Source organism: Rhineura floridana, chromosome 1 (assembly GCF_030035675.1).
Source record: "Rhineura floridana isolate rRhiFlo1 chromosome 1, rRhiFlo1.hap2, whole genome shotgun sequence".
NCBI lineage: Eukaryota > Metazoa > Chordata > Lepidosauria > Squamata > Rhineuridae > Rhineura > Rhineura floridana.
Genome location: NC_084480.1, coordinates 295571043 through 295597968, shown reverse-complemented (window position 1 = coordinate 295597968; position 26926 = coordinate 295571043). Strand labels below are relative to the sequence as shown.

The 26926-nt window shown below is 41.7% G+C and overlaps 1 protein-coding gene across 3 annotated transcripts in view; it reads left to right on the top strand.

The window, feature by feature from the left end:
* Positions 1 to 26926, top strand: part of CSMD3 (CUB and Sushi multiple domains 3) — a 1044618-nt gene that overhangs the window by 920325 nt on the left and 97367 nt on the right. For all 3 annotated transcript variants that reach the window (XM_061605340.1, XM_061605331.1, XM_061605321.1), the window contains 2 exons: positions 18673 to 18846; positions 23883 to 24056. In XM_061605340.1, coding sequence (XP_061461324.1) covers positions 18673 to 18846; positions 23883 to 24056 — 348 coding nt within the window. The remainder of the gene's footprint in view (positions 1 to 18672; positions 18847 to 23882; positions 24057 to 26926) is intronic.

Genomic DNA, 26926 nt, shown 5'->3' with positions numbered 1-26926 from the left:
TCTCTGCACCTAGCGTGCAATCGCCAAAGCAAAAGGCTCGGTAGGACACATCGCGCTTTGAGGAAGCCAATACTTCGCTAGGGCGAAAAGCACCATAGAACATCGTCAGTGTTACTGCGGCGAACAGGTGCGACTCATACTGAGATGAGCACAGAGACCTAAATAAAGGCAGGATCTGAAGGAGTACATCGGGCGTGATTGGCCTCCTTCAGTCAGCGGGCCTGTGAGCGGAACGCGACCAACCCTGAAGGACCTTTCTGACCCTAAAATCTACAGAATGATCCTGCAATCCTCTTGCCTTGGAAATAAAGGCCAGCGCAGAGAGGTGTCCGGCGATGGTAGAAACAGAATGAGATTGCCCTTTCAGATGTAACTTAAACTGCAGCAAATGTGAAACAGGGATAGGCCATACAGGAGGCAAAGCACTACTGGCATGGAACGCCTGAACGTTCCCAAGGCACGCTGGTATGCCCTCTGAGAGCTGGGAGCAAGGGCAGAAGTTATAGCTGAAGAACGCCACCTGCCAATCGTCTGGACGTCCTCGATGCTCATGCCCACGAGGGCAGCGGCCGTAGCTACTCCAATGTGAAAGGAATGCAGCCCAAAGACTCCAGCATCGCAACCACTGGCCAACAAGGCCCGCCGAACAACGGCCCAAAATTGAAACTGAGTCAGGGCAGAACTATCTGCATGTATAAGAGATAACGCTGGCCCGCTGGCCTGAAACACACACACACACACAAAAAATTGCCGCATAGCGGAAACTGGGCATAATTCAGGTACCTGGCAACTAAATAAAGATACAGAACTGCCACGGCCCCATTGATCAGTCTTAAAGGCATTTAAGGAAAACCTCATTAAATCTGCACCTAACATGCAATCGCCAGCATAAAGCACTACAGGACACATCGCGCTTTGAGGAAACCAATACTTCACTAGGGTGAAAAGCACCATAGAACATTGTCAGAGTTACTGCGGCGAACAGGTGCGACTCATACAGAGATGAGCACATTGACCTAAATAAAGGCAGGATCTGAAGGAGGACATCGGGTGTGATTAGCCTCCTCCGGTCAGTGGCCTTGGGAGCGGAACACAACCAACCCTCAAGGACCTTTCTGACCCTAAATCTACAGAATGATCCTGCATTCCTCTTGCCTTGGATTAAAGGCCAGCGCAGAGAGTGTCAAGCGATAATTATGACAGAATTAATTTTGCCCTTTTGAATATAGCATAAATATCAGAATACTTCCAGAACGCATGCCCGCTAGGGCAGTTGTCGCAGCCGCTCCTGTATGAAAGAAATGCAACCTCTAAACATAATGGCCATACGAACAACATAGCAATAATCAAAATTAAATCAATACGTAGCCATTAATGAATATGAAAAGATAGTGCTGGCCCACTGGCCTAACAGAGAAAAAGCTCTATCCGAGGGAAACCAGAGACAGAGTGGGCGATGGGCAGCCCCTCAGCTTAACCACTCAGTCACTAGCCCACTGGTCCATATTAAGCGTATGTGCTAAAAAAAAAAAAACAGCACGGCAATATAAGCGCAGGGCTCAAATTTTACAATGACTTGCCCAGAAAGCTAATTTTTCCAGGGCAAAAGGCTCACTGAAAATATTATTAAGGCCACCGCCCAGGACAACTGTCCTGTAAGGGGGGGGAAACTAAGAATCATCGAAGGCAGGAGTATCGATAGCACATCCGGGGCAAATGGCCACATAGGACCAGGCAGTCTCAGGGTGGAATGCAACTAACACCCTTTGGTTTTCATGAAATGGGTTCCCTAATACACTTGGCCAGAAAATTAATGACAAAGGCAGAAAGGAGGCAAGATATATTCCCAATGGTAACGTCCTGCCCTCTTTAGTAGATAATAAACTGCAACAAGGTGTACATCATTCGTTCATTGGGGGGGGGGAATGGCCTCATAAGATCAGGTGGCATTAGAGTGAAATGTAACCAACCCCTTTATGATATTCATAAAATGGGTTCCTGACTGCACGTAAACCCAGACATACCAAGTGATGAATAGATATTGTATTATACTTTGCAGAATAAACGCATGCACAAAGCGCATAGCTCAAATAGCGTTGAGGGTCTGGGGATTTACCCCATAACCATAGCCAAGTGCTGCACTGAACGTATCATGCAGATCTGAAGGGCAGAAGGCCACATATGTACCGCTGGCACTGTAGGAAGATAATCCAAGAAAATAAATTCTATAGTGAGCCCCCAGGCACCTAAAGGCAGCCAGCCATTATTTGGCACGCCCAAGCTCCTGAATTGACACCAAATTATCAACTACAGCCTGTATCAAAACTTACCTGCAGTTCAGGCTACAGGAGGAAGTCCTCTGTTCTTTGAAGAAAGAACGGCCGCTGAAGAAAATTGGTAGCAGCGCCCAGTGTACACGAGACTGCCATGAAATAGATGCGATTGAAGAGGGTACCTGTATCTTGTGAAACAAGCAGTATACAATTCATATTTGTGGAATAAAGTTAAATTGATTTAAAAATTCCGTGGAAAAGCGTCATAATAAAGATTTACCTAATGCTAGAGGAGCACTTTAATCAAGGACCAATAAACTGTCAATCTCAAATTAAGCATAATGTTTCATTTTAGATATTTCAGGGATAAAACAGAGCATTTAAAACTACAGGAAAGATATATATTAACCTTAAACATATTGGCTCCCAGAAAGCCACAACTATGAGTTTACCTGGCTGTAGGGCATTTCCTTTCTGCTTGGCTCAGAACGCCACAACAATGAGTTCACCTGGCTGCAGAGCATTTCCTATAAGCTTACATAGCATAGATTACCTTTCTCAGAATCACACCTATTCACATATTTTAAAAACCGCAAAAGAAATATGAGATGTGGGATTTTTCTATACTCACCTTAAAATAAACTATTGCCCTTTAGAGACGCTATTGTAGAAGCATCTATACTTTTCCTCCATGCATAAGAAATGCAACAAATTATGAAGCTACATGATCGAGAACATCATTTTAAAATACAAAACATGCATGCAGGAATACAAACCGAACTAAGTATATAAAATAAATGATATGGGGATAAGCAACAACGAAGATCAATCTAAAACCTACATCCGCAATGCTACCTGCCAGAATAAGCTTCATATATCTATATATGATTATCCATATATCTATAAAGATTTTAAAATTAATTTATATATTATCAAAGTATTTATTCATATAATAATGATAAAATCATTCCATATATAATAAAGAATTTAAGAAATCAAAACAAGCAGACACCCCCCCCTTCCAAGCTACTCACTCCTCCTACGCGAAAAAAGCAAAAGGAACGGGGGGAATCTAAATACATATCTATAAATATTAAAATGAATTCATGTATTTATTTATTTAATAATAATAAAATCATATTATATATCTAGAAATATCTGAAAATTAATTCATGTACGTATCTATTTATTTATATATTTAATAATAAAATAATATTATATATAATTAATTAATAAGACAAAACAAGCAGACACCCCCCCACCCTTGTGAGCAACTCACACCTCCCCCATGAAAGAGGCAAAAGGAACAAGGGAGGGGGCTAAGGGGAGGGGTAAACAACCCAACTCCCCACAATCCAAAAAGGGGTGGAAGAATTATGTAGCAGGCTAAATGGAGGGGGGGTTAATGAAGGTTACCATCCACAAAGGGGGGTTGCTTGTGCAAAGCACTTGCTTAAAACCCACTCTAGCAAGGCCCCAATAGGGTGCAAGGAAGGCCCCTGAAATAAATGGGGTGGGATTGGTGCTGGAACGCACCTGCAAACAGCCAGCTCCAGGAAGAGCTGACAAACGGAAAGGGGCCAACAACAGAAGGCAAAGTGTGAGAAGTCCTATAGAAAGCCATGTGCAGGTTCAGCACAGCAGCAGTAGAGCTAGCAAGCAACACTGCAACCGCTGCATAGCTGACGCGCGGGAAAAGGGGGGCCCAACAAAAGGAAGGCGATGAGGGAGAACTCCAGGAAGCAGCCACGTGCAGGCTCAGCGCCGCAGCGCCAGAGCCAGCCGGCAAGCCGAGGCAGCCGGTCAAACACCGCTGCCCAGCTGACGCGCGGGAAAAAGAGGAAGGCTGCAACAAACAGGAAGAATGTCCAGGAAGTAGGTAAGACGAGGCACTAACGCCAATAGGCAAGACCCACACCCGCCTCTCAGCTGATGAGAAAGCACCCCCCCCAATAGCCCTCCCCTGCACCTGGCCAAAGTTAAACAAGGCGCGAGGGTACCGGCGGTAGAAAGCACGAAACCTCTACAAGGAAAATTCACCAAAGACGGTCACCCAAGGAGCCTTTTCTTAACGTGCCGCAAGGCAAAAAAGGCGCGCTCTTAAAGCGGAGCAGGCTATATATAGCCGCTCAAAACCCTTACCCCATTGGTCAAGATACCCCACCTGACCTCTTACACAATTTCTGGAACCTTCCCGAGCCTTCCTAAAAATAGGGTGTAGGCAAACCCGCCCCTACCAAATGGGCAGGACCGTCAATATCTAAAAAAAGCATCCATATAAAATTTTAGTAATATGTAATATTTTTAAAATTTAGTCAATAATCAATTGTTAATGAATATTTTCAATCAATCAATAATGCTGCTGATTAATCAACTGTCTGGTTTGCATGTCACTTCGAACCATAGTTAAACTGACTCAACATTTGGAAGATCAGGTAAGCATTGCTACCCCACCATGCTGCCCACTACTATTTCTTCCTCTTTTACCCCTTTTGCCCCAGTCACCAGAACAAAAGACACCTATTTTAATGTAATAGTTGTACAGATAATGGCAATTTCTGTAGCGATTCCCTGGCTACTAATCATGATGGCTATATATCACCTCCAGTACCACTGAATAACTGATGCTGGGCATCAAGCAACAGGAGAGGGCCTGTGGTGCTCATGTCCCACTTTGGGCTTCCCATAGATACCTGCCACTGTCAAAACAGAATGTACTAGGGACTGACATGTCTTGACCTCTTTGCACTATAGTGATTAATAGGTGGATGCACAAAATGACTGCTCACCTAAGCTCTACAGCTTTGCTTGCTGTGTTAGCAGTGCAAACAACTGTTTTGCTAGGTGCTGTTAAAATAGCCATTAATACCTAAGTTCCAAATAATGATTAAGCTGCAGTAATTGCTTTTTTTTAAGGCCATGTCATAGATGGCAAAAACGAACAGACTTATAAAATGATATACAGAAATTAAGATATATTTGCTTGTTTGAAATATGTTTTGTGTATTTGACTATTAACAAGGTATTTAAATAATGAAACCAGCATCAGATGCAGGCAGTAGAGGTCAGAAGGGCAGTAGGGGTAGGGTGGGGTTGTGCACCTGCCTTCTGGAGGGCAAGCATCACTTCTGCTTTCCAGGAGGGATGAAGAGTGAGGAGCACAGTGTGGGCGCAGCAGCAAAGCCAATCCAATCCTTGTGCTATGTTCACACAACACTGTGCTCTCTGCACCTCTTCCCACTGCCCAGCCAGCCACTGCTGGATTCAAGTGCAGTACTTTCTGTTTGAAATGTTTTAACCATTTTTAGAAGGCTTTTAAAAAAAAAAAAAAATGTTAACGTGTTTGCCACCCTGGATTCTTTAGGGAGGAAAGGCAGGATATAAATTCAGATTATTTATTTATTTCATATGTTAGTCATCTTATACCCAATGGTCTCTAGACTTACAACAGATTTAAAAATATACAATAGAAAACATATTTTAAAACATAAAATTTAATACAAATTTTAAAAATTTACAATGTAAAACCTTAAACCCTAATGAAAGACATAAAAGTGAGATACCACACCTCAAGGGCTAAAGGCCTGAATGAAAAGGAAGGTATTTGACTGGCACCTAAGAAGGCACCAGGCATGCCTCCCTTGGGAGAGCATTCCACAGCTGGGGAGCAATCACTCAAAAGGCCTGTTCTCATGTTGCCACCCTCTGAGCCTCCCACGGAGGGGGCACATGAAGAGGAGCCTCTGATTATGACTGCAGGGTCTGAGTCTGTCCATATAGAGAGCTGTGGCCCTTGAGATATTGAAGTCCTGAGCTGCATAAGGTTTTATAGGTTTAAACCAGCACTTTGAATTGAGCCCAGAAACTAATTGGTAGTCAGTGCATTGGTAGCCTTTGAGCATCTGATAGCTGCAGGAAAGCTGCTCAGTTCAAAGTCCTGAGCTGCATATGGTTTTATAGGTTAAAACCAGCACTTTGAATTGAGCCCAGAAACTAGGTTACCAGAGTGTAGACAATTGAAGTTAGGCTATTGCTATCCAGATAGAGGCACAGCTGGGCCACCAGTTGAAGCTTATGGAAGGCACTCTGTGCCATCGAGGCCACTTGAGCCTCAAGTGACAGTAATGGATCCAGAAGTACCCTCAAGCTACATACCAGAGTGGGCAACAACCCATCCATCCAGTCTAGAGAGCCATCCACTAACAGTGCCTCAGTCTTGTCTGGATTAAGCTGCAGTTTGTTGGCTCTCATCCAGTCCATTACCAAAGCAAGACACTGATTTAGCACATCCACTATCACACCTTCAGATGTAAAGGAGAAATAGAGCTATGTGTCATCAGCATTTTGCTAACAATGCAGGCCAAAACTCTGGATGACCCCACTCAGTGGTTTCATATAGATATTAAATAGCATGGGAGATGTAATTGAACTCTGTGAGACATTGAACCACGTTGAAGGTTCTACTGGGCTGAACATCATTCCCCAAGCATCATCCTCTGTGAATGACCATCCAAGTAGGAATGGAACCACTGAAAAGCAGTGCCACTCACCCCCCAACTTGGACAGCTGTTCCAGAAGAATACAGTGGTCACTGGTATTGAAAGTGGCTGAGATACCAAAGGAAATTAACAGGGTCGCACTCCCCCGTGCCTCGCCTGACAGGTCATCACACAGGGCAACCTAGGTAGTTTCTGTGCCAAAACAGGGCCTAAACCGCAGTTGAAATGGAGCCAGAAAATTGGTTTCATCCAAGAGAACCCATATCTGATCTGCAGATAATAATAAATACTTTCTATTCATACATCAGCATTTATTAGCCATTTAGCTTATCATGAGTAGTAATAAGTGGACTTTCAACAAAATGTTGTAATATATATTTTTGCTCCCTAATTTGAGTGCTCTTATCCAGGGTTCAAGTTGCCAACTTTATTTTTTTTTTCTGGGATACTGTAAGCTGTTAGGAACTCAAGTAGGTCAACTGATTCTCCTCACTTCCACCTTGGTTTTATGTTATTCTTTTCCAGCATTCTGTGATTCTGGGGATCACTCAGTATACTCGGTTTCATTGGGCATTTTAGAGGATGAGTTGCCATCCTTTCATAAAAAAAACATTTTTTTTTACATTTCTGCAAAACCCACATCTCCCAAGCATTCTGTTACCTCCCTCATGTTTCTCAGTTGACCCGTTTTGGCTCAATTTCTGTTTGCAGGGAGGGGGGGGTACAGAATTTGCTCTTAGAACAAGAGATACTTTATCTCAGATAGCAATAGTCTATCCTGATAGTCATGTCTTTCAAAGACATCTATGTGCCAGCTAGTTAGTAAGGTAGCAGAAATCTTAAAATAATGTTGATAGCACTTTGACAAGCAGAATATGGGACATTGTCTCATAACAAAATAAATACTGAACAGCAATATTCTATTTATTTGTTTCCATGCTCAAAAGCTTTTGGAAGCTTTGAGAAATTGTGTTTCTTGCTGCTATCTTGAAACATGGCTACACAGAACCAAAACTCCCACCCATCATCTCATTGATGCTAATTGGTGTTAAGTCACCAGACATGTTTAGCTCAGCACTTTAGTAAGTACACTAAAAATGAACTGATGGAAAGGAATTTTCTGATCATAGTTATAGACCAGCATATTGGCCCAATCCAGAATATTATATATTATTGGAGGTTACATGTTTCTAACAGCAACAGCAATAAACACAGACACACACATATTCATATGTGTGGTTTTGATAATACTGAACAAAACGATTTGTTATTTTCTCTACAATATAGAGGTAAAAACTGTCTAAGTGTAGTGTAAGAGCTGAAAAAAATTTATTGTGAAAAAAGGAACTTAGAAAGAGCTATTGCCCCACAAAGAAATGATCAAGAGTGTTTATATTTTAAATTGAACAATAGTTTAATAACTTTTTTCAAATGGCAGGATAGATTGGTTCCAAACTTTGAAAAGATTGGTTCCAATCTGGCCCAGAGCCCTGAAAACAAGATTTTAAAAACGGAAGCACTGAAAGACCATTCATAACAAAATAAGCCATAAAATGTGTGGTGTGGGGCAGGTGTTCTCATATTCTTGACAGTGTCAAATAGGTACTCCTGAGATTCTTTTTATCAAAAACATTTTAGAACCAAAAGGGCAAAAGTAGGGAAACAAAATCTGCAAATCATTGAAACTGAAAGGAATTAAACAAGCCATGCGGGAATGGCTTTGCAGTAAACAACTACAATTATCTATAATAATACTACTATCGCCACTGGTTAAAACCCTTGTGCATCTCCTTTTTCATGGCATAATGAGACAGCCATTTTCCAAGATGTGTAGGCAAAAAAGAGTGGTTTTCTTGGTGATGGAAATGACTACAAATGAGAACACTCACAACAGCCCCTCCCTTTCAGAAATGTATCCTTTCACTTAAGAACATAAGAAGAGCCTGCTGGATCAGGCCAGTGGCCCATCTAGTCCAGCATCCTGTTCTCACAGTGGCCAACCAGGTGCCTGGGGGAAGCCCGCAAGCAGGACCCCAGTGCAAGAACACTCTCCCCTCCTGAGGCTTCCAGCACTGGTTTTCAGAAGCATGCTGCCTCTGACTAGGGTGGCAGAGCACAGCCATCACGGCTAGTAGCCATTGATAGCCCTGTCCTCCATGAATTTGTCTAATCTTCTTTTAAAGCCATCCAAGCTGGTGGCCATTACTGCATCTTGTGGGAGCAAATTCCACAGTTCATATATTATTGTCTTCATTTTTACATCTGCTTAATGATGAGAAGAGAATATATATACACAGAGACATACACGCACACAGGCCAGTCACCAGAAGGCCATTGTAGGAAGAAATCCTAGTGTTATGGAGATGTTAGATGGGAGCACTCAGGAGTAAAGATGGATGCTCCCGAAGGCTGCAATTCTAAACACACTTACTAAGGGACTAAGCCCCATAGAACTCAACAGGACTTACTTCTTTGTAGATATTGTTAGGATTGTGCTGTTCGTACAACTTGACTAGGAATCCTCTGCAATGATATCCATATCGAAGCAGGGTTGGCAACTCCCTGCCTGGAATGCCCTGCCTGCCTTTTAATGTTGCTGCTCCAAACTTCTTGACAGACTTGACCCTTCACTGCAGAGAGAGGTTTGAGAAATGAGGTTAGAGAAAGTTAAGGAGATTCTCTACTCTTTCCTACCTACTCTGGGGGCTGCTATAAACTCACTTTGACAGCCAACCCAATTCCAGTGAGTAATAATTGACAAAGAGAAAACACACATGGTTTGGTCTACCTTCACAGGCAGTAGTTTGGAAACAGCAGCAATTAAAGCCACACTTCCCAGTATGAATTCTCTTTTACCACTACTAGGCGAGAAACAAACCATCATGCAACTAACAAGGTGCATAATCAGTGGGTTTAAGGGGGTTGAACTGACCACATGGAACCACTTTTGTTGCTTCTATGGATGTAAGGGAGTAAGGTCAGAGGTAAATGAAATGCAAATAGAAAAAGAAAAACAAACGACAGTGATGCAATACCATACCCTAAATGCAATACCATACCAACCACAAGAAGATTCCTATGAGTAAGACAGAAAACTCAGCATCCCACAACCACTCAGGGCTCCTAACCAAAACAAAAATCCTGGCAGCCAGTCAGCCAAGGTCACAGAAATCCCCATGCAGCACAACCTGACCCCAGCACTGTAGTTAGTGCAGAATGCTGCGGCATGATTGCTGACATGAGTGAGACCCTATCAGCACATAATATCACTGCTCTGAAATCTGCACTGATTACTGATTTGCTACCAGTCCAAGTTCATGGTGTGCTTTCCATGTTATGGGTTCCACATAGTACTTGTTCTGCTCTTGTAAGAAATCGAGCCTTTAGCGTGGCAGTACCTACGCTTTGGAACTCCCTGCCTATTTCCATTAGCCAGCGCCTTCATTGTACTCATTTTGGCACCTGCTAAAAACAGTTTTGTTTAGGTAAGCCTACCCAGGCATGTAGAAGCTATTATGTTTTTAACTCATTGATTGTTTTATTATTTTGAATGTTTTTCAATACCTGTCTTTAATTGTTTTTGCCAATAATGTTATTGTTTTAATTCCTTCTATAAACTGCTTTGAGGTTTTTTACAACAAAGCAGTATATAAATTCTGTAAATAAAATATATAAATAAATTTCTGAGTCACTGCAGCCCTTGGGTCTCCTTCCTCTTTTATACCAAGTCAGACCATTTGGTACCATCTAGCTCAGTACTGCTGACATGGACTAGCACTGGCTCTCTAGGAGTCCAGGCAATAGTCTCTTCCAGACATTGAATTTTGGACCTTTGCATACAAAGTGTGTGTCCTACCCCTGAGCCTACAGCCCTGTTTTAAAAAGTGTATTTTAAAATTGTTCATTTCACTAATGAATGCACAGCATACTAGAGCAGATCCATGTAATTTTATTTATTTATTTATTGTTTGATTTATATCCTGCCCTTCCTCCAGGCAGGAGCCCAGGACGGCAAACAAAAGCACTAAAACTTTAAAACACATTAAAAAAATCTTTAACAACGTTTCTTAAACAAAATCTTTCAAAACATCATCTAAGATTAAAACATTTTTAAAAGAAGATTTAAGAACATATTAAAAAACAATTCCAACACAGACACAGACTGGGATAGGTCTCAACTTAAAAGGCTTGTTGAAAGAGGAAGGCCTTCAATAGATGCCAAAAAGATAACAGAGATGGTGCCTGTCTAATATTTAAAGGGAGGGAATTCCACAGGGTAAGTGCTGCCACACTAAAGGTCCATTTCCTATGTTGTCCAGAACTGACCTCCTGATAAGATGATATCTGCAGGAGGCCCTCACTTGAAGAGCGCAGTGATTGACTGGGTATATCAGCGATAAGACTGTCTTTCAGGTATCCTGTTCCCAAGCTGTATAGGGCTTTGTACAGCAAAACTAGAATTTTGAACTTAGCCCAGTAGCAAATGGGCAGCCAGTGTAATTATTTCCACAGCGGGGTGACATGTTGACAATACCCTGCCCAAATGAGCAGTCTGGCCGCCGCATTTGCACCAGCTGCAACTTCTAGACCAACCTCAAGGGCAGCCCCACATAGAGCACATTAGAGTAATCCAGCTTGCAGGTTACCAGTGCGTGGACAACAGTGGTCAGGCTATCCCAATCCTGAAATGGCTGCAGCTGTCTTGCCAGCCAAAGCTGGTAAAAGGCACTCCTAGCCACTGAGGTCACCTGGGCCTCTAGTGACAAAGATTGATTCAGGTGCACCCCCAGACCTGCTCTTAAAGGGGAAGTACGATCCCATCCAAAGCAGGCAACTGACCACTTATCTGAACTCGGGAATCACCAACCCACAGCACCTCCATCTTGCTAGGATTCAGAGTCAGTTTATTGGTCCTCATCCAGCCCACCACCGAGTCCAGGCAGCGGTCCATGGTTTGCACGGCCTCTCCAGATTCAGATATTACGGAGAAATAGAGCTACGTATCGTCAGCATGCTGCTGACATCTTGCACCAAAGCTCCTGATGACTGCTCCCAACGGCTTCATATAGATGTTAAACAGCATGGGGGAAAAGACGGTACCCTGCAGCACCTCACAGCACAACTGCCAGGGCGCCAAAAGACAGTCACTCAATGCTATTCTCTGAGAATGACCTTGGAAATAGGATCGAAACCACTGTAAAACAATGCCTCCAATCTCACCAAGTTGGCCCAGAAGGATACCATGGTCAATGGTATCAAAAGCCGCTGAGAGATCAAGTAAGAATAACAGGGTCACACTCCCAACTGTCCTGATAAAGGACATCCATCAGGTCGACCAAGACCGATTCAGTCCCATAACCAGGCCTGAACCCAGACTGGAACTGGTCAAGATAATCTGTTTCATCCAAGAGTACTTGCAATTGCTGCGCCACAACACTCTCAATCACCTTTCCTAAGAAGGGGGTATTTACGACCGGTCAGTAGTTGTCACAAACTAATGGGTCCAGGGTGGACTTTTTCAGGAGTGATCGGATCACCACCTCTTTCAAGGTGGCTGGAACCACTCCCTCCCACAATGATGCACTGACCACACCCTGGATCCACTCGGTCAAACCCCCTTGGCAAGCTTTAATAAGCCAAGAAGGGCAAGGGTCGAGAGGACGTGTTGCTTGCCCCATTAACGCAAGCACCTTGTCTATGTCATCAGGCCGCATCAACTGAAACCATTCCCAAGAAGTTGCCACAGATTTTGCACTGGACACCTCATTGGGGTCTACAGTAGATGTGGATGGGGCATCAAGACTGCTATGGAGGCGAGCAACTTTGCTCTCAAAGTGCCTTGGAAACAATTCACAGTGGGCCTCCAAAGGGTTTAAAACTCCATTTCCTGGAGTTGATGTCAACAGACCCCTGACAATATGGAAAAGCTCCACCAAACAGCTACTTGAGGATGTGATGGAGGAAGAGAAGTGGGTCTTCTTTGCCACCCTCACCACCACACAGTAGGCATAATGATGTTTTATGTGTGCCCGATCAGCCTCACAGCATGTCTTTTGCCACTTGTGCTCTAGCCATCGTCCAGCCTGTTTCACTGCCCTTAGTTCACTGGTGTTCCAAGGTGCAAACCGGGCTCCACAGTGCCAGAGAGGGTGCTGGGGGGCAGCCATGTCAAAAGCCCAACACTCCTTACTGTTCCACAATGTGACAAGGGCTTCAACAGGGTCAACTGCCCTATCTACTGGGAACTCCCCCACGGCATTCAGGAATCCTGTAGATTCCAGTAGTCTCAAGGGGTGGACCATCTTAATCTGTCCACCCCCCCCCTACAGGGAAGGATCAGAGCTCTAAGTCTAAACTTCACCAGAAAGTGGTCTGACCATGACAATGGGGTGACATCCACCCCCCATCTCCAGACCACCCCTTCCTCCATCTGGAGCAAACATCAAGTCAAGAGTGTTCCCTGCCTTATGTGTCAGGCCAGTGACAACTTGAAACAGTCCCATGGTCATCATGGAGGCCATGAAGTCTTGAGGTGGAACATCAGCCTCATCATGGACATTGAAATCACCCAGCGCTATTGTTCTGGGGTCCTCCAACACCACAGCTGAAACGGCCTCCTCCAGCTCGGTCAGAGAAGTGGTGGACAGTACACCTGCAGCAACCCTGGTTTATTGTCTCCTTGGCCGACCTCCAGGTGCTGGCCCTCACAATCAGCTCCAAGACAGTGGTTTCCTGGTGACAGATATGGAAGTTCTGTAGACCACAGCAACTCCTCCCCCCCAATCCTGCAGCCTGTGCTGGTGTTTCACTGAGTATCCAGGTGGGCAAAGCTGTGTCAGATCAACTCCTCCCAGCTCACCCACCCAGGTCTCGGTAATGCACACCAAATCGGCACCTTCATCCACAATCAAATCATGGATGAGAGTGGTCTTATTGTGTACTGATCTATAAATGTAAATGTAATACATTTAAAGCACATGAATCCCACTACAGAATCCTGGGAACTGTTAAGGGTGGTGGGAATTATAACTGTAAGGGTTGGATGTGCTTGAAATGTATTATGTGGATCTGCATTACTTCATAAACTTTGCCTGCCTATAGATCATATCTATCATAGCCCTGGGCTCATACAAGGAGGAAGGGCGGGATATTAATTAATTTTAATATGGAAATAAGATATAAATAAATAAGATATTTCCATATTAAATTTATATGTATAAGATACAAAGTTTATGGGGTGACCATGGGCTACACACCATCTGTCAGCCTAATCTGGTCATCAGGGTAAAAACAACAAACAAAGACCATGACCACCCCAAGGTGCAATCTTATGTATATTTACTCAGAAGCAAGTCCCAGTGTATTCAATAGGACTTACTCAGACAGGGAAGCATGCACAGGACTGCAATTCAGTTGTAAAGAACTTCACTCATCCAATCCAAAATTCAGAATCACGCCACTTTAAGCTGTTTTGCAACTGTTTTATACTTGTTTTAAAGTTATTGAATTTTAAATGGCTTTATTTCTTGTTGTGAGCTGCCTTGGTTTCCAACCATACCTCACAAGGTTGTTGGAAAGACTACAAATACACACACACACTGGAGATGTAAAAATACATACACCCTGTATAATAGTCTATTGTCAAAACCAGTGGGCCATTGCAGAACATTTTTTTTAAAGAAATAAGTATTAGTTTCCTGTCAAATAAAAGCAGTGATACCTAAATAAACCCTGTCTAACTGCTTTAAAAAAGGATCAGAGGGGGAGAGAAAGATTTACAACACAATCCTTTTCTGTGTTCACTCAAATGTCCCATTGATTTTCAGCACAATCCTAACCATGTCTGCTCAAAAGTAAGTATCACTGAATTCAGTGAGGTTAGCTCCCAGATATGTGGAATTAGCATTGCAGCTTTACTTCCAGAAAAGCTTCATATTGGGAATGTTTTCAAAGCAGGTTATGAATAAGACAAATAAACTGCCCTCTTCCAGTAAAATTTAAACTTGTTTGACTCGTTAATTAGAAAAGTATAACACTGCAGCATATACACTTTTTAAAACTTCTGTTCAAAAATTATTTGAAAGATAAAATGTATGTGATTAAAAAAACTCTGCCTGTACACTTTTATGCCTACAAAGATCCTGCTGTGATCTTCTCCTATGCATGTTTACTCAGAAGTGAGTCGTAATCCTGTACAGAGAAAGTACTTTTTATGCTGCTGAAAGCTATATATTTACTGAATTCCTGATGTGAGACAAGAAGGAAAAAGAATCTGTGAGTTTAGCTATTGCCTGGGGTCAACAAATCTTGTCAATCACAACCCTGGCTTCACTTATTGGCTAAAAAGCTTAAAGGGTGGGGATTAGAACAGCCGGTACTAACAGAAGTTGCGGTGGGGGGCGGCAGCTGACATTTTGGTTTATAACTTTTGAACCAGACCACCTAGAAACTTATTAAAAAAAAAAAGCTAAGAATCTAGAGATTAAGGTGAGTCACCTGGAGAGGACCCCCAGAACCTGGAGTCTCCGAGCAAAAACTGGACGCTATATACATATAGACACTATATATATATCTATATGTATATATATATATATCTATATGTATATCTATATCTATATATCTATATCTATATATCTATAGATATATAGATATATAGATATATAGATATATATAATTTGTGTGTGTGTGCGCGTGCGCACATGTACATGCGTCTGCGGACAGGGAGGAATGAGTCTATAACTGGGAACTCTCTGGAATAACATTAGGGAGCTGTGATTTTGTCTAGCAGATAACACAACATGCACAGAAATAAATTTCTATGGTGGCCTTTTTCATATAAGAATGTGCAGAATGTATTCATATCACAAATGATAGGAAATTAATATACGAGGTATGCATTTAAAACAGAACAGTATATACTTTGTAACTCACCAAGCTGAACATTGCCCACGTCTAATGATTTTCCAGGGTGTTTGATAAGCCACAAGCAAGTAACAAATAACATGGGACTTACTGATCCCCTGGTTAGCACCATTCAAAGCAGACGGTCTGTATTTTGGATTGGTGGGTCATACTTAAAACAAAGAATCACCACAAATTTATTAATAAGGCAATCAAATACAGCGGGTAGCCAAATAAAAACACAAATAAACATTAATTATACATAAACATAAAAACCTATTGAATATCATGTACAACCAGAGCTTGAAAGTAACTAGTTACAAGTAACGAATTACTTGTAATTCATTACTTTTTTGAGTAATGAGTGGGTAATTCCTTTACATTTTGATTGTATTAGAACTAGGAGTAATTTTACTACTTTTGTGGAGTAATTGTAACGTTTCCAGAATTACTTTTGGCCATTACTTTGGGGGGGAGCAGGGGAAGTCTTCTGCTCCTCTGATTTGTGGATGAAAATCATGTGTCTCAAACTGTGCTTCTGTACAGCGTCGCTCTTCCCTCATGCTCTGTGGGTGGGTAGGAGGCAACGAGGGAGGAGGTAGAGAGTGAGACGGGGTGGAGTGGAGAAAACAATTACTTAAAAAAATGGATAGTGGTGGTGAAGAATGGAGTGGAGGGAAAAAGGATCCGGAGGTCAAGAACATGGATGAAGGAGGAGAAGGAGGCAGCAGCAGAATGGAGATAAAGAACTGTGGAGGTGAAAGATGACAACATGTTTTGGCACACAAAGTGTCCTCCACCACCCTCTCTGGCTACTGTGCTGCATTTGCAGTATTTTAACTTTTTTGCATCTCAGGGGAAAATTTTTGCTTGAATGAGTGTCCCTTAGTTGGTGGCAGGGCAGGGTCTGGGAGGTGATTAAGTGAGAGAGATTATGCTGGCTGGCTGAGTGGGGAGGGGGGGTTGCACTTGTTTGACGTGCAAAGATCTGAGTAGTGGCCTCAGCCTCCCTCCCCACCACCCTTACCAGCGGAGAGACCACCATTGCTGTCTTATGAATAAAAATAATTATTCTACTACCTCTGTATGTGTTTGTTTATTTTTAATGTTGTTTTAGGCTACTTAGATGTGCATCAGCCAAGGCCAGCACCTTGTAGGTGGTTTTTTTAAAGTAACTGAAATGTAATTGTAGTGATTACTTTGGAGGAAAAGTAAAGCAATCAGTTACTTTCAAATAATGTAATTGTAACGGTAATTACTACTTTTTTGGGCCATGTAACTGTAACTGTAATTTATTACTTTTTAAAAGTAATCTTCCAAGCTCTGCGTACAACAATAAAACATTCACAGGAAACAAAACCTTAAATCCTGAGACTGGCCACATACACTTGTGTAAGTTGAGCAGCCTTCACTGCAAATTTAGCCTCATTAAATGTTACAACCTGGCCAACCTGGGAATTAGGAAACCAATTTAGTGACGGGAACAGCCGCCTTCTATCTTTAGCTCTGTATTAGTTCCAACTTTGTTACTTTTTTAGCTTTTGTCAAGCTCTTTAATCTTTTTGTGTGTGTTTTACTTAGGGTGCCATATTCCATGCTCACAAATCTGGGCAATTTATGCAAATTATTTTATAAATATGCAAATTAAGCATAATTAAAGGTTACATTGTCCAGTTGGTTTGTTTTTGTGCCTAGCAATAACCACCAAAAATTGGGAGGGGATGTGAGGAATTTAAAAAAAACTTACATTTTCAGCCTTAAATGCCTAGACGCTAGCTTCCATCACGATGGAATATTTATTATTAAGAGGATTTACATCCTGGCCTTACACTGTTAAAAACAGAGCTCAGGGCAACTTACAAACATAATAAAAATAATAAAAAAACACAATCAATGTAACAACATAATAAAAACACAAAATAGAAAGAAACGTAAAAGAAGTCAATGCAGCAGTATAAAAATCTAGCATAAAACAAAAAGCCAGCAAAACATCAATTAAAAACAATATTGTGACTGAGAGATTGCCTGTACCAACAGTTAGGAAATGTGAAATGAACATTACAAATTGTAACGCAGATAGAAATCAAGATTTCATATTATCAGTTTAGTTAATCATCTTATCTAAAGAGAACAATGTCTGAACATGTGAGAAGTGGCTTTAGTACACTGATTCTGACATAACAGATCAGGGACAGGGGAAACAGTCTTCTATAATAAAGGCTGGAACTTGATGGAGACTAAAAAAAGAAAAAACTGCAGTGAATTCTAGAGACCTGGCAAGCTGTGCTTGCATTAGACAAGGCAGCTGTTCCATTCCTATTGTTCTTAAGGGGGGGGAGGGTGTACCCACACACACACACGGCCATTTCAATATACAAATAAAATCAGCAGAATTTAAGAATAAATTGTATATCTTGATAGGCTTGCTGAAATCATCATCTGATGATTCTGATTCTGATCAGGACCACAGTTAGGGTCTGAGGATTGGCTCCCTCCCCACAGACCATGGTCCAGAGAGAGAGAGAGAGGTGATTCTTTGAAGACATTATTGGCAACCCACATGAGGATTACACCATTTTAATCTCACAACACTGTGAAGTATTTTTGGCTAAGAGAGAGTGACAGGCCTAAGGTTTCCCAGTGGTACTCATGACTGAGCAGGAATATGAAGCCATTTGTTGAAATCGTACACTCTGCCCACAGTACTACATTAGCTGTCACTATTTTGGTTCAAGACCATGGTTCAAACTCCTTTCAGTCATTTAACTCACTGGGCTATTTGCTGCTTCTTGGACCAATCTACCAGCAGGGTTGTGGTGAATATAATGGACAAGAAGGTTATGTGTGGTATCCTGAGATACATGGAGGAATATAATGGTGAAATATAAATATTAGAAATGGAAATGGACTGCCTAGCGCAAATAATAAAGGCTGAGGAGAAATAAAAGTAGTGTTCCTTTTTGTAATCATCTTTTCTTTTCTTTTTTACTTTATTGTAGCGGGCCACTGTGGTATTCCAGACCTTATAGTGAATGGTCAAGTAATTGGAGAAAATTATGGCTACCGAGATACTGTTGTATATCAGTGCAATCCTGGGTTTCGACTCATCGGCTCTTCTGTGCGAATATGCCAGCAGGATCATAACTGGTCTGGTCAGCTCCCATCCTGTGTGCGTAAGTAAGCATGATAGAGGTTATAGTGTGCTTGTATGACATATGTTTTCCCTAATTTGATGATGACTAGAATGAGCAGCTTTTATACTGAACCCTCAGAAGCAGGCTGTTTGTTTCATCATTTTGCAGTATGTTGAGATATAAGATAGGTTTGTTTGTTTTTTAAAAGCCAGTATATTATGTAATATGTGACACTGCTGCATTCTGTGGGACTTATTCCCAATAAGAGTGCTTAAAATTGCCCACAAGATTACCAATGTATGAAATGGTTTCTGGTAAAGAATAGCTGAATTATAGAATTTGAAATGACATTGGAGGATACCTAGTCCAGGAATGGCTAGTCTTTTGGCCAACCCTCCAGAGATTGCATGCCAGTGGTGGGTGTAGCCACCCAGACTCTTGCATGGCACACTCTCAGGACACAATTTCTCAAGACACCCACAGACAGGCACACATGCACCCTGACTAATCCATGCAGATCAGGTAAGGAGGGTTGCTATCGTACCCATCCTGCCCATCAAATTTTCAATCTGATGATCAGGGAAGGAGTAGTTTGCATCCTCATCAGGGTTTGGAGCTTAAACTTCTTTATCCATTCCAGGGCTACGTTGACTTTAAGGGCTTTCCCCTCTTTTTGCTGTTGCTGCCAAAATCATTACATCTTGCAGGGGGGGGGCTGATTCGGGGCACATTAGGCTATGAAATGGGGGTTAGCCATCCCTGGTCCAACCTAACCCCATGCTCAATTCAGGATGCAGGTACATCAACTTTGAGAGATGGTTAACCAGTCTGTTTTGATATGCAAAGGAAAGCCCACCAAACTTCCTAAGGCAGTCCCTTCCACTTTCAAAGCTTTTACCATGAAGAAGTTTCTCCTAATATTTATCCAAAGTCTCTTTCCTGCAATTTCCAACCAATTGATTCTAGTCCTCCATCTATAGACTAAATGGTAGTGGAGATGAAACCAGCCATTTTCTTGTCTCAGTCATTTTAGAAAACTGCCTTCTTCTGAAAACATTTCCTTCAGTAAGTAAATACAGCTCTGAAATCCTATTTATTTTCCCAGAGACATAGTGTAGGTTAAAATCTATCTTTTATTAGACAAACCTTGTCAAAAGTTAAGGGAAATCATATACACTGTTACAGGTGGTTGTTACTATTGTTACAGTACCATCACTGTAGAAGGTGCTTTACAGGGTTTCATAAACAAAAATAGAGAGGACCCTCACTCAAAACGGCTTACAGTCTAAAGTAGACAATGGGAAGACAAGAGAAGGTGTGGAAGGAGTGACAAGAAAAGTATGAATGTGAGCAAATTTAGTGAACCATTTTCAAATCCTCAGAATGCAAAGATATTGAGGTGGATGAGGAACAGTAATTTCTCAGCTGGTCTACAGGTGAGGACATATAAGCAAGCCAGCTTTCAGAGAGCGAGCGAACAGAGTGAGCGAACTGGGAGTGCAAACAGGAGTTTGACAAAGGAGCTGTAGCGAGGAAAGGAAAAAGGCTAAGAGGGCTCTGAAGCCGTGTGCTCTAAGCTGTGTGCTCTGAAGGGCTCCATAGCAGCTTGATTGGAAGGGGTGTGGCCTGATAGCTATTGGCTGAAGGGTGTGGCTGAGAACTGCTGAAGGCAACAAGCAGCAGCTGTGTGTGCTGGGACTCTCATTCTGCTTCCTGACTCCTAACAGAGCAGAGGAGCACAGAGCAGAGGGAGCTGTCTCAGCTGGTCTACAGGTGAGGACATATAAGCAAGCCAGCTTTCAGAGAGCAAGCAAACAGGGAGAGCAAACAGGAGTTTGACAAAGGAGTTCCACAAAGGAGTTCCACAGGGGAGGTCAAGCGGGAGGTCCCTAAAACAAATAATACTAATTATCCTTGTACAGCGCACCACATACCAGTGGGACTCTCAAGTTTACCTTGAATTAGGACAGGACAAAGCACAGGCCACTCCAAAACAAGTGGTCAGAAAGAAACAAAAGGTATAAGAGAGTATGAATGGGAAGGATACTCCAGTGGTTGTGACCTGCAAGGTGTGTGCCATGTTTGTTTTCTTGCCTGAGAACAACATGGCGTACACGTGCAACAGGTGTAAGTTTGTGGCATTGTTGGAAGAAAAAGTGAGAAGCCTGGAATGGCAGGTGGCCACACTGAGGATTATAAGAGAAGATGAAGAGTTCTTAGACAGAATGCTGGAACAACAGCAACAAAGAGAAGTGGAGATGGAAGAGTAACAGCATGTGGTAGCAGAAGAGGAGACTGTTTGGAGTGGAACAATGAAGTGGAAGAAACTCCGTGGGAAAGGGTGACAGTTAGGAGCCGAAGAGCTAGAAGACACCCTTCACCAGTGGAGCTATGGAACTGCTTTCAACCACTCGAGGATGAGACTGGAGGACAGCCTGTGGTGGAAGAATTACAGGAGACCCCGTGCGACAACGAGCAAGAGGCTGAAGCTCAGTCAAGCAGGGACAATGAAACCACGCCCCACAACAGCAAAAAGAGAAGAGTACTAGTAGTGGGAGACTCCCTACTGCATGGGATCAAAACCCAAGTATGCCAAGAAGATCCGTGGACTCACCAGGTATACTGTCTACCAGGAGGACGGATTAGAGGTGTGACGGAAGGGTTGCCATCACTCATCAAGTCCACCAACAGGTATCCCTTTCTCGTCATCCATGTGGGAACAAATGATACTGCCAAACGGAGCTATGAAGAAATCACATCAGACTTTGAAGCTCTGGGAAGGAAGCTCAAGGACTTCGGGGCCCAGATAGTTTTTTCATCTATCCTTCCAGTACTTAGAAGAGGAGTAGAAAGGGAAAGAAAAATACTCCATGTGAATGAATGGCTACTAAGGTGGTGCCGATGTGAGAGATTTGGATTCTGGGAGCATGGGCTATGGTTCCTGGAAGATGGACTGCTGGCAAGTGATGGGTTGCATCTCACAAGGACTGGGAAGAATGTGTTTGGCCACAGCATGGAGAAGTTCATCCAGAGGGCTTTAAACTGAATCCTAAGGGGGAAGGAGACGTAAACTTGGTGGTAACGACTGATGAAGGCTTGTGCACAGTAACGGGACCAGAGAGATTGGCTCTAATAGGGCCCAGTAACAGTCCTCAGAAAAATGTAGTAAGGAAGCCAAGCCATGAATCACATGCCCTTAGATGTATAGTAATGCGTAGAGCATGGGAAACAAGCAGGACGAACTTGAACTCTTAATACAAGAGGGCAATTACGATTTGATAGGTATAACTGAAACTTAGTGGGATGATTCCCATGACTGGAATACAGCAATTGAAGGGTATAACTTGTTCAAAAAGAACAGAAGGAATAAAAAGGGAGGTGGATTTGTGCTATATGTTAAAAGTATATATCCCTGCACAGAAATACAGGAAGATGAGCTTGGTAGCTCCACCAAGACTATCTGGATTAAAATTAATGGGGCAAGTAATAAAAGGAATGTGGTGCTTGGAGTCTACTACTGACCACCCAATCAAGAAGAAGATGAGAATGTAACTTTTGAAAAGCAAATTGCCAATGTTTCGAGGAGGCATGATGTAGTAGTAATGGGGGTTTCAATTATCCCGATATCTGTTTGGAGACAAATTCTGCCAAACATGGCCCCTCCCAGAAATTTCTGATTTGTGTTGGAGATAATAAAATTGGGTTGTATCCAACTAACTTGTTCCTTAAGCACAAGGATTTCTGCTTGTGCAATGGAACTTGCCCCATTTCTTCCCACCCACCCCCTAAACCTGTTATGGGGGTTCTTCCAACCTTTCCTCAGCAGATTTAGGAAGGGAGTGGGGCGCGTGCAGGGAGAGGAGGAGGAAGTTCTGTTGTACAATTGGAAGCCCTTGCACTGATGGAGCAAGTTACCTGGACGCTACTCATTGTGTTCAGATGTATAGCCAGATTAAGTTACGGAGTGATAATTGGTGCAGTCTCATAGTCACTTTCTTGAGAGTAAATCCCATTGAACTCAGTGGTTTTTACATCTGAGTAGGAATGTATCAGATTGCCTTGTACAGGCAAAAGCTTTTTGTAGATCAAAACCTTACAAAACATGACATTTACTTGGAAAACAAGTCTTTTAAATTGAGACCTATCCCAGTCTGCGTCTGTGTTAGAATTGCTTTTAATATGTTTTCTTTAATAATATGTTTTAATCCTTTTTTAAAGATGTTTTTAAAGCTTTTTTTAAAAATGTTTTTAACGTTGTTTTGTTTTAATGTATTTTAAGGTCTCTTTATGATGTTTTAAAGTGTTTTTAGCATTTCTGTTTGCCACCCCGGGCTCCTGCTAGGAAGAAGGGCGGGATATAGATCAAATAATAAATAGATAAATAAATAAAATACTTTGTCACACCTCAGATAATGTCTAATATTAATGGAATATATTACTGAAAGGTAAAGTTTTACGGGTATACTTTAGTTTGTAGGATGTTAGTGTGTCTGTTCTGTGGACACAGAGAAAATACTAAGAGATGGATTAGGACTCATTACAAATGACCTTCTTAAATTCTCCATGCTCTTTATGGAATACAAAATGGGACAAGTGGAGGATTTTGACAAATATTCTTCTGGAGGAGATTAAATTCTCCAGCAATTATTTTCTCAGGAAACTCTCTTCATATTGGTGGATGAAGGAAGCGATGGGCTAATGGGAGGAATATGGGCCAAGCCTGTTGCTTCCTTCAACAATATCAATATTAAACAATATTAATATTCTCAGGGGCAAAATTTCCATTTTGCCTAATACTCTTCTCCAACCTTATTGCTAACTCTAGTGTAAGTAACCTCTTAAATCTCTATAAAAGAGGTTATGCCAAAAATGTTTTGGAACCATTTGCTTCAACAGGCACATGATTGCATTCTGTTTTGAATACTTTCTCTTTCTTCCAGAACAGGGTCATTTGCTCTTCTTTCAAGATTTCAAAAGTAGGGAGACCAGGAATCTTTTAATATTAAAGTATTATTATAAATTATAGTGAAAAGTGATAACAATATGGTTTTTCTTTTGCTTGTTTGTGATGTTAGCTGTTAGCTGTGGTCATCCTGGTAGTCCAATCTATGGAAGAACGAGTGGGAATGGTTTCAACTTCAATGATGTTGTGACATTCTCATGTAACACTGGTTACATTATGCAAGGACCAACAAAAGCCCAGTGTCAGGCAAACAGGCAATGGAGTCATCCACCACCAATATGCAAAGGTAAGGCTGGAAAAAAATGTGGTAAAGCTGGAAAGGGATGGTTGCATGCTGTAAACCGCCCAGAGAGCTTTGGCTATAGGGCGGTATATAAATGTAATAATAAATAAATAAATAAATAAACAAAAGATGCTGTCCAATTAACATCTGTATGATGGATCTTTTTTAAGCAACAACATGAAGTTGTTCAACCAACTATAATCTGAGATGGCTTAAAAAGCCTTTGGTTATTTAAAAATTCTTTTCTCAACTTCAAATATAACATAATTTTCAAAAGATCATACTTTTGTCCGTCAGGCAGGTCTGTAGCTGAATTTTAACGTGGCACAAAATGTAAAGCTATTTAAATTGTATCTTAGGTCACTTTACTTCTTAAAAAAGATAGGCAAACATATTTTTTGTTTCACCCTTTCTGCTAAGAGCTATAGCTGAATTGCCAAGATCCTGAAAAAGTTTATTTTACAGCAGCTTTATTTGTTTAACCTCAGATCTGATATATGAGGTTTGGTTAGTATTTCACCTTACTATGAAAAATCACTTTGGTGTGTATGATATTATATATCACATATGATTTTATAAACATTATTGCTCTAAGTTACGTAAGGGAAAAGCAATGGCCATGCTTGCTAGGACTGACTGGAGTTGTAGTTCAGCAACATCTCAAGGGCCGAAGGTTTTACACCACTGTTCTAAGTGGTCAGATGCTCAAGGTTGACTGCATTTGTTTTTAAAATGCTTAGACAGCCATGAAATTTTATATCATATTTTTAAACTAGGTTTGGACAACTGAGCTGATAATGAGCATCAAATATATATCCTTTTGTTGTTGTACCAAACCCTAGTTCTTGCTTTGAAAGCTATGACATTTAGATTGATTAATGTTAAAATTCACCAATAGGCAAAAAACCTAGCGGTTTAAGAATGTACCTATAGCCAACAGATATTTCTATCAAACTTTAAAGAGCAGGGAAATTGGGCAACTATGTTGAATGCACCAGGGGAGCAGGAGACCTGACCTCCTCTCTGAGATATTGTACTGCCCTACAAATGTGTAAAAATGCAAACACAATTTGGGTTGGTCTTTCACAGTACAATCCACTTCCTGTGTAGCTTGGAAGAATTTGGTAACGTGCCTCTGAGCATATGGTGAGTGGTGGCACTACAGCTTACCTGGAAGTAGCTGTTGCAGATCAGGGTGGTGGTGAGGTTGTGTGAGTGCACCAGGGGGAGTTCCATTTTTGAGCATATGGTGAGTGGGGAGGGAAGGGACAAGAGGGAGAGGATAAGAGGGCAGGTTTTATCATGTGCATGCTTTTTGAGTTCAGTGGGATTTATTCCTGTGTAATCATGCTTAGTATAGGTGAAACTGACGTGAGGGAGGAGGAGGGGGCAGGAAGGGGAGGAGAGGAGATTGAATGGGTGGGCACTGGGCAGAGGGGAAGCCCCTTTCCTTTCCAAAAGGAAAACACTGTGAATAGTATCATTCTTTTTCAGGGTTTCCCCCACCTTTTTATTCTACAGCACGCACAGGTATTCTCCCACCCAAATTTAAACCAAAGCTGTTCCTGGCCACATCCACACCAGACCTTTATTTCACTTTACACAGTCATGGCTTCTCCCAAACAATACTGGCAAGTGTAGTTAGAGAAGCATGCTGAGAGTTGCTAGGAGATGCCCTGTTCCCCTCACAGAGCTACAATCAAAGCTACAATCAGAGCTGCTGACTGTTAAACCACTCTGGCCACTGGAGCTCTGTCAGTGGAATAGGAGTCTCCTCTCAGCACCCTTCACAAACTACACTTCCCAGCATTCTTTGGGAGAAGCCATGACTGTCTGAAGTGAAATGAAGGTCTGGTGTGGGTGTGGCAATCCTAGCAGCTGTGAGTTTGGCTTTTAGAACACTGACAGTTGGTTCTTACTGAGCATGCCCGACATTATCATTCAGTTCAATGCAAAATTTCTTAAATTAATTAAAAAGCTGTCAGGCATTTTTAAACTTTTAAACTGCAGAAGATGAAGGTCAGAGTATGGCACAAGGTCAATAATAGGATTGCAGGTACTCTGTGAACATGACTGGTTTTTAATTAATTTCAACAGGTTATGAGAACTCTGACAGAAAAAAGTTCAAAAGTGGTCTCGTTTTTTCTCTCTCTTTTTAGAATTTGAACTCTCGATTCTCTCTGACTGTTTTGTGTATCACCATGAAAATTTAGAGGGTTGTTAAGCCAGCATTTCTGAGTTCAAGACTATAAGTTTTGTAAGGTTTTGTTTTGAAATGGGCTTATGGGAAGCATCAGAATGGCATGGGGGTATTTTCAATTTAACATTGCGGAATGCAAAAGATCCATGCTGGCTATAGTATACAACCACTCTCGTGGCTGTATAATTAGTCAAAACTTGCTGTTGCCTGGTAAAAATTGGTAAATGTTTTAAATAACTGTAAGCTTGCAAGTTGTTTTATATCAAGTTAAACTAATGTATCCCTTCTAGTAGATTCCTGTCACAGTGACAGGAAAAATACAGTAGCATTCATAATAAGAAAAATCACTCATAGGAATACCTCTCCCCACCAAACAAAAAAATCCTAAAGTCAGTGTGCAACCCACTGTTTGACTCCATTTCTCTTTTATAGCATTCTTATTGTTTCTGACACTTATCTTCAACTTCTAATTCTTAGTTTTCCCTCACCTTTTCAGTTTGTACATAAAATTATCTCCACCCCACAAGCTAAAAAAAAGTGATATATATTCCACTGGAGATAGCCCACAAGTTAAGTGTTATGTTTTAAAGCTAACATCCCATTAAACATACAAATGTTATCATAATGGTAGGAAAGTTCATACAAACAAAATTTCTTCCACATGAATTTCATT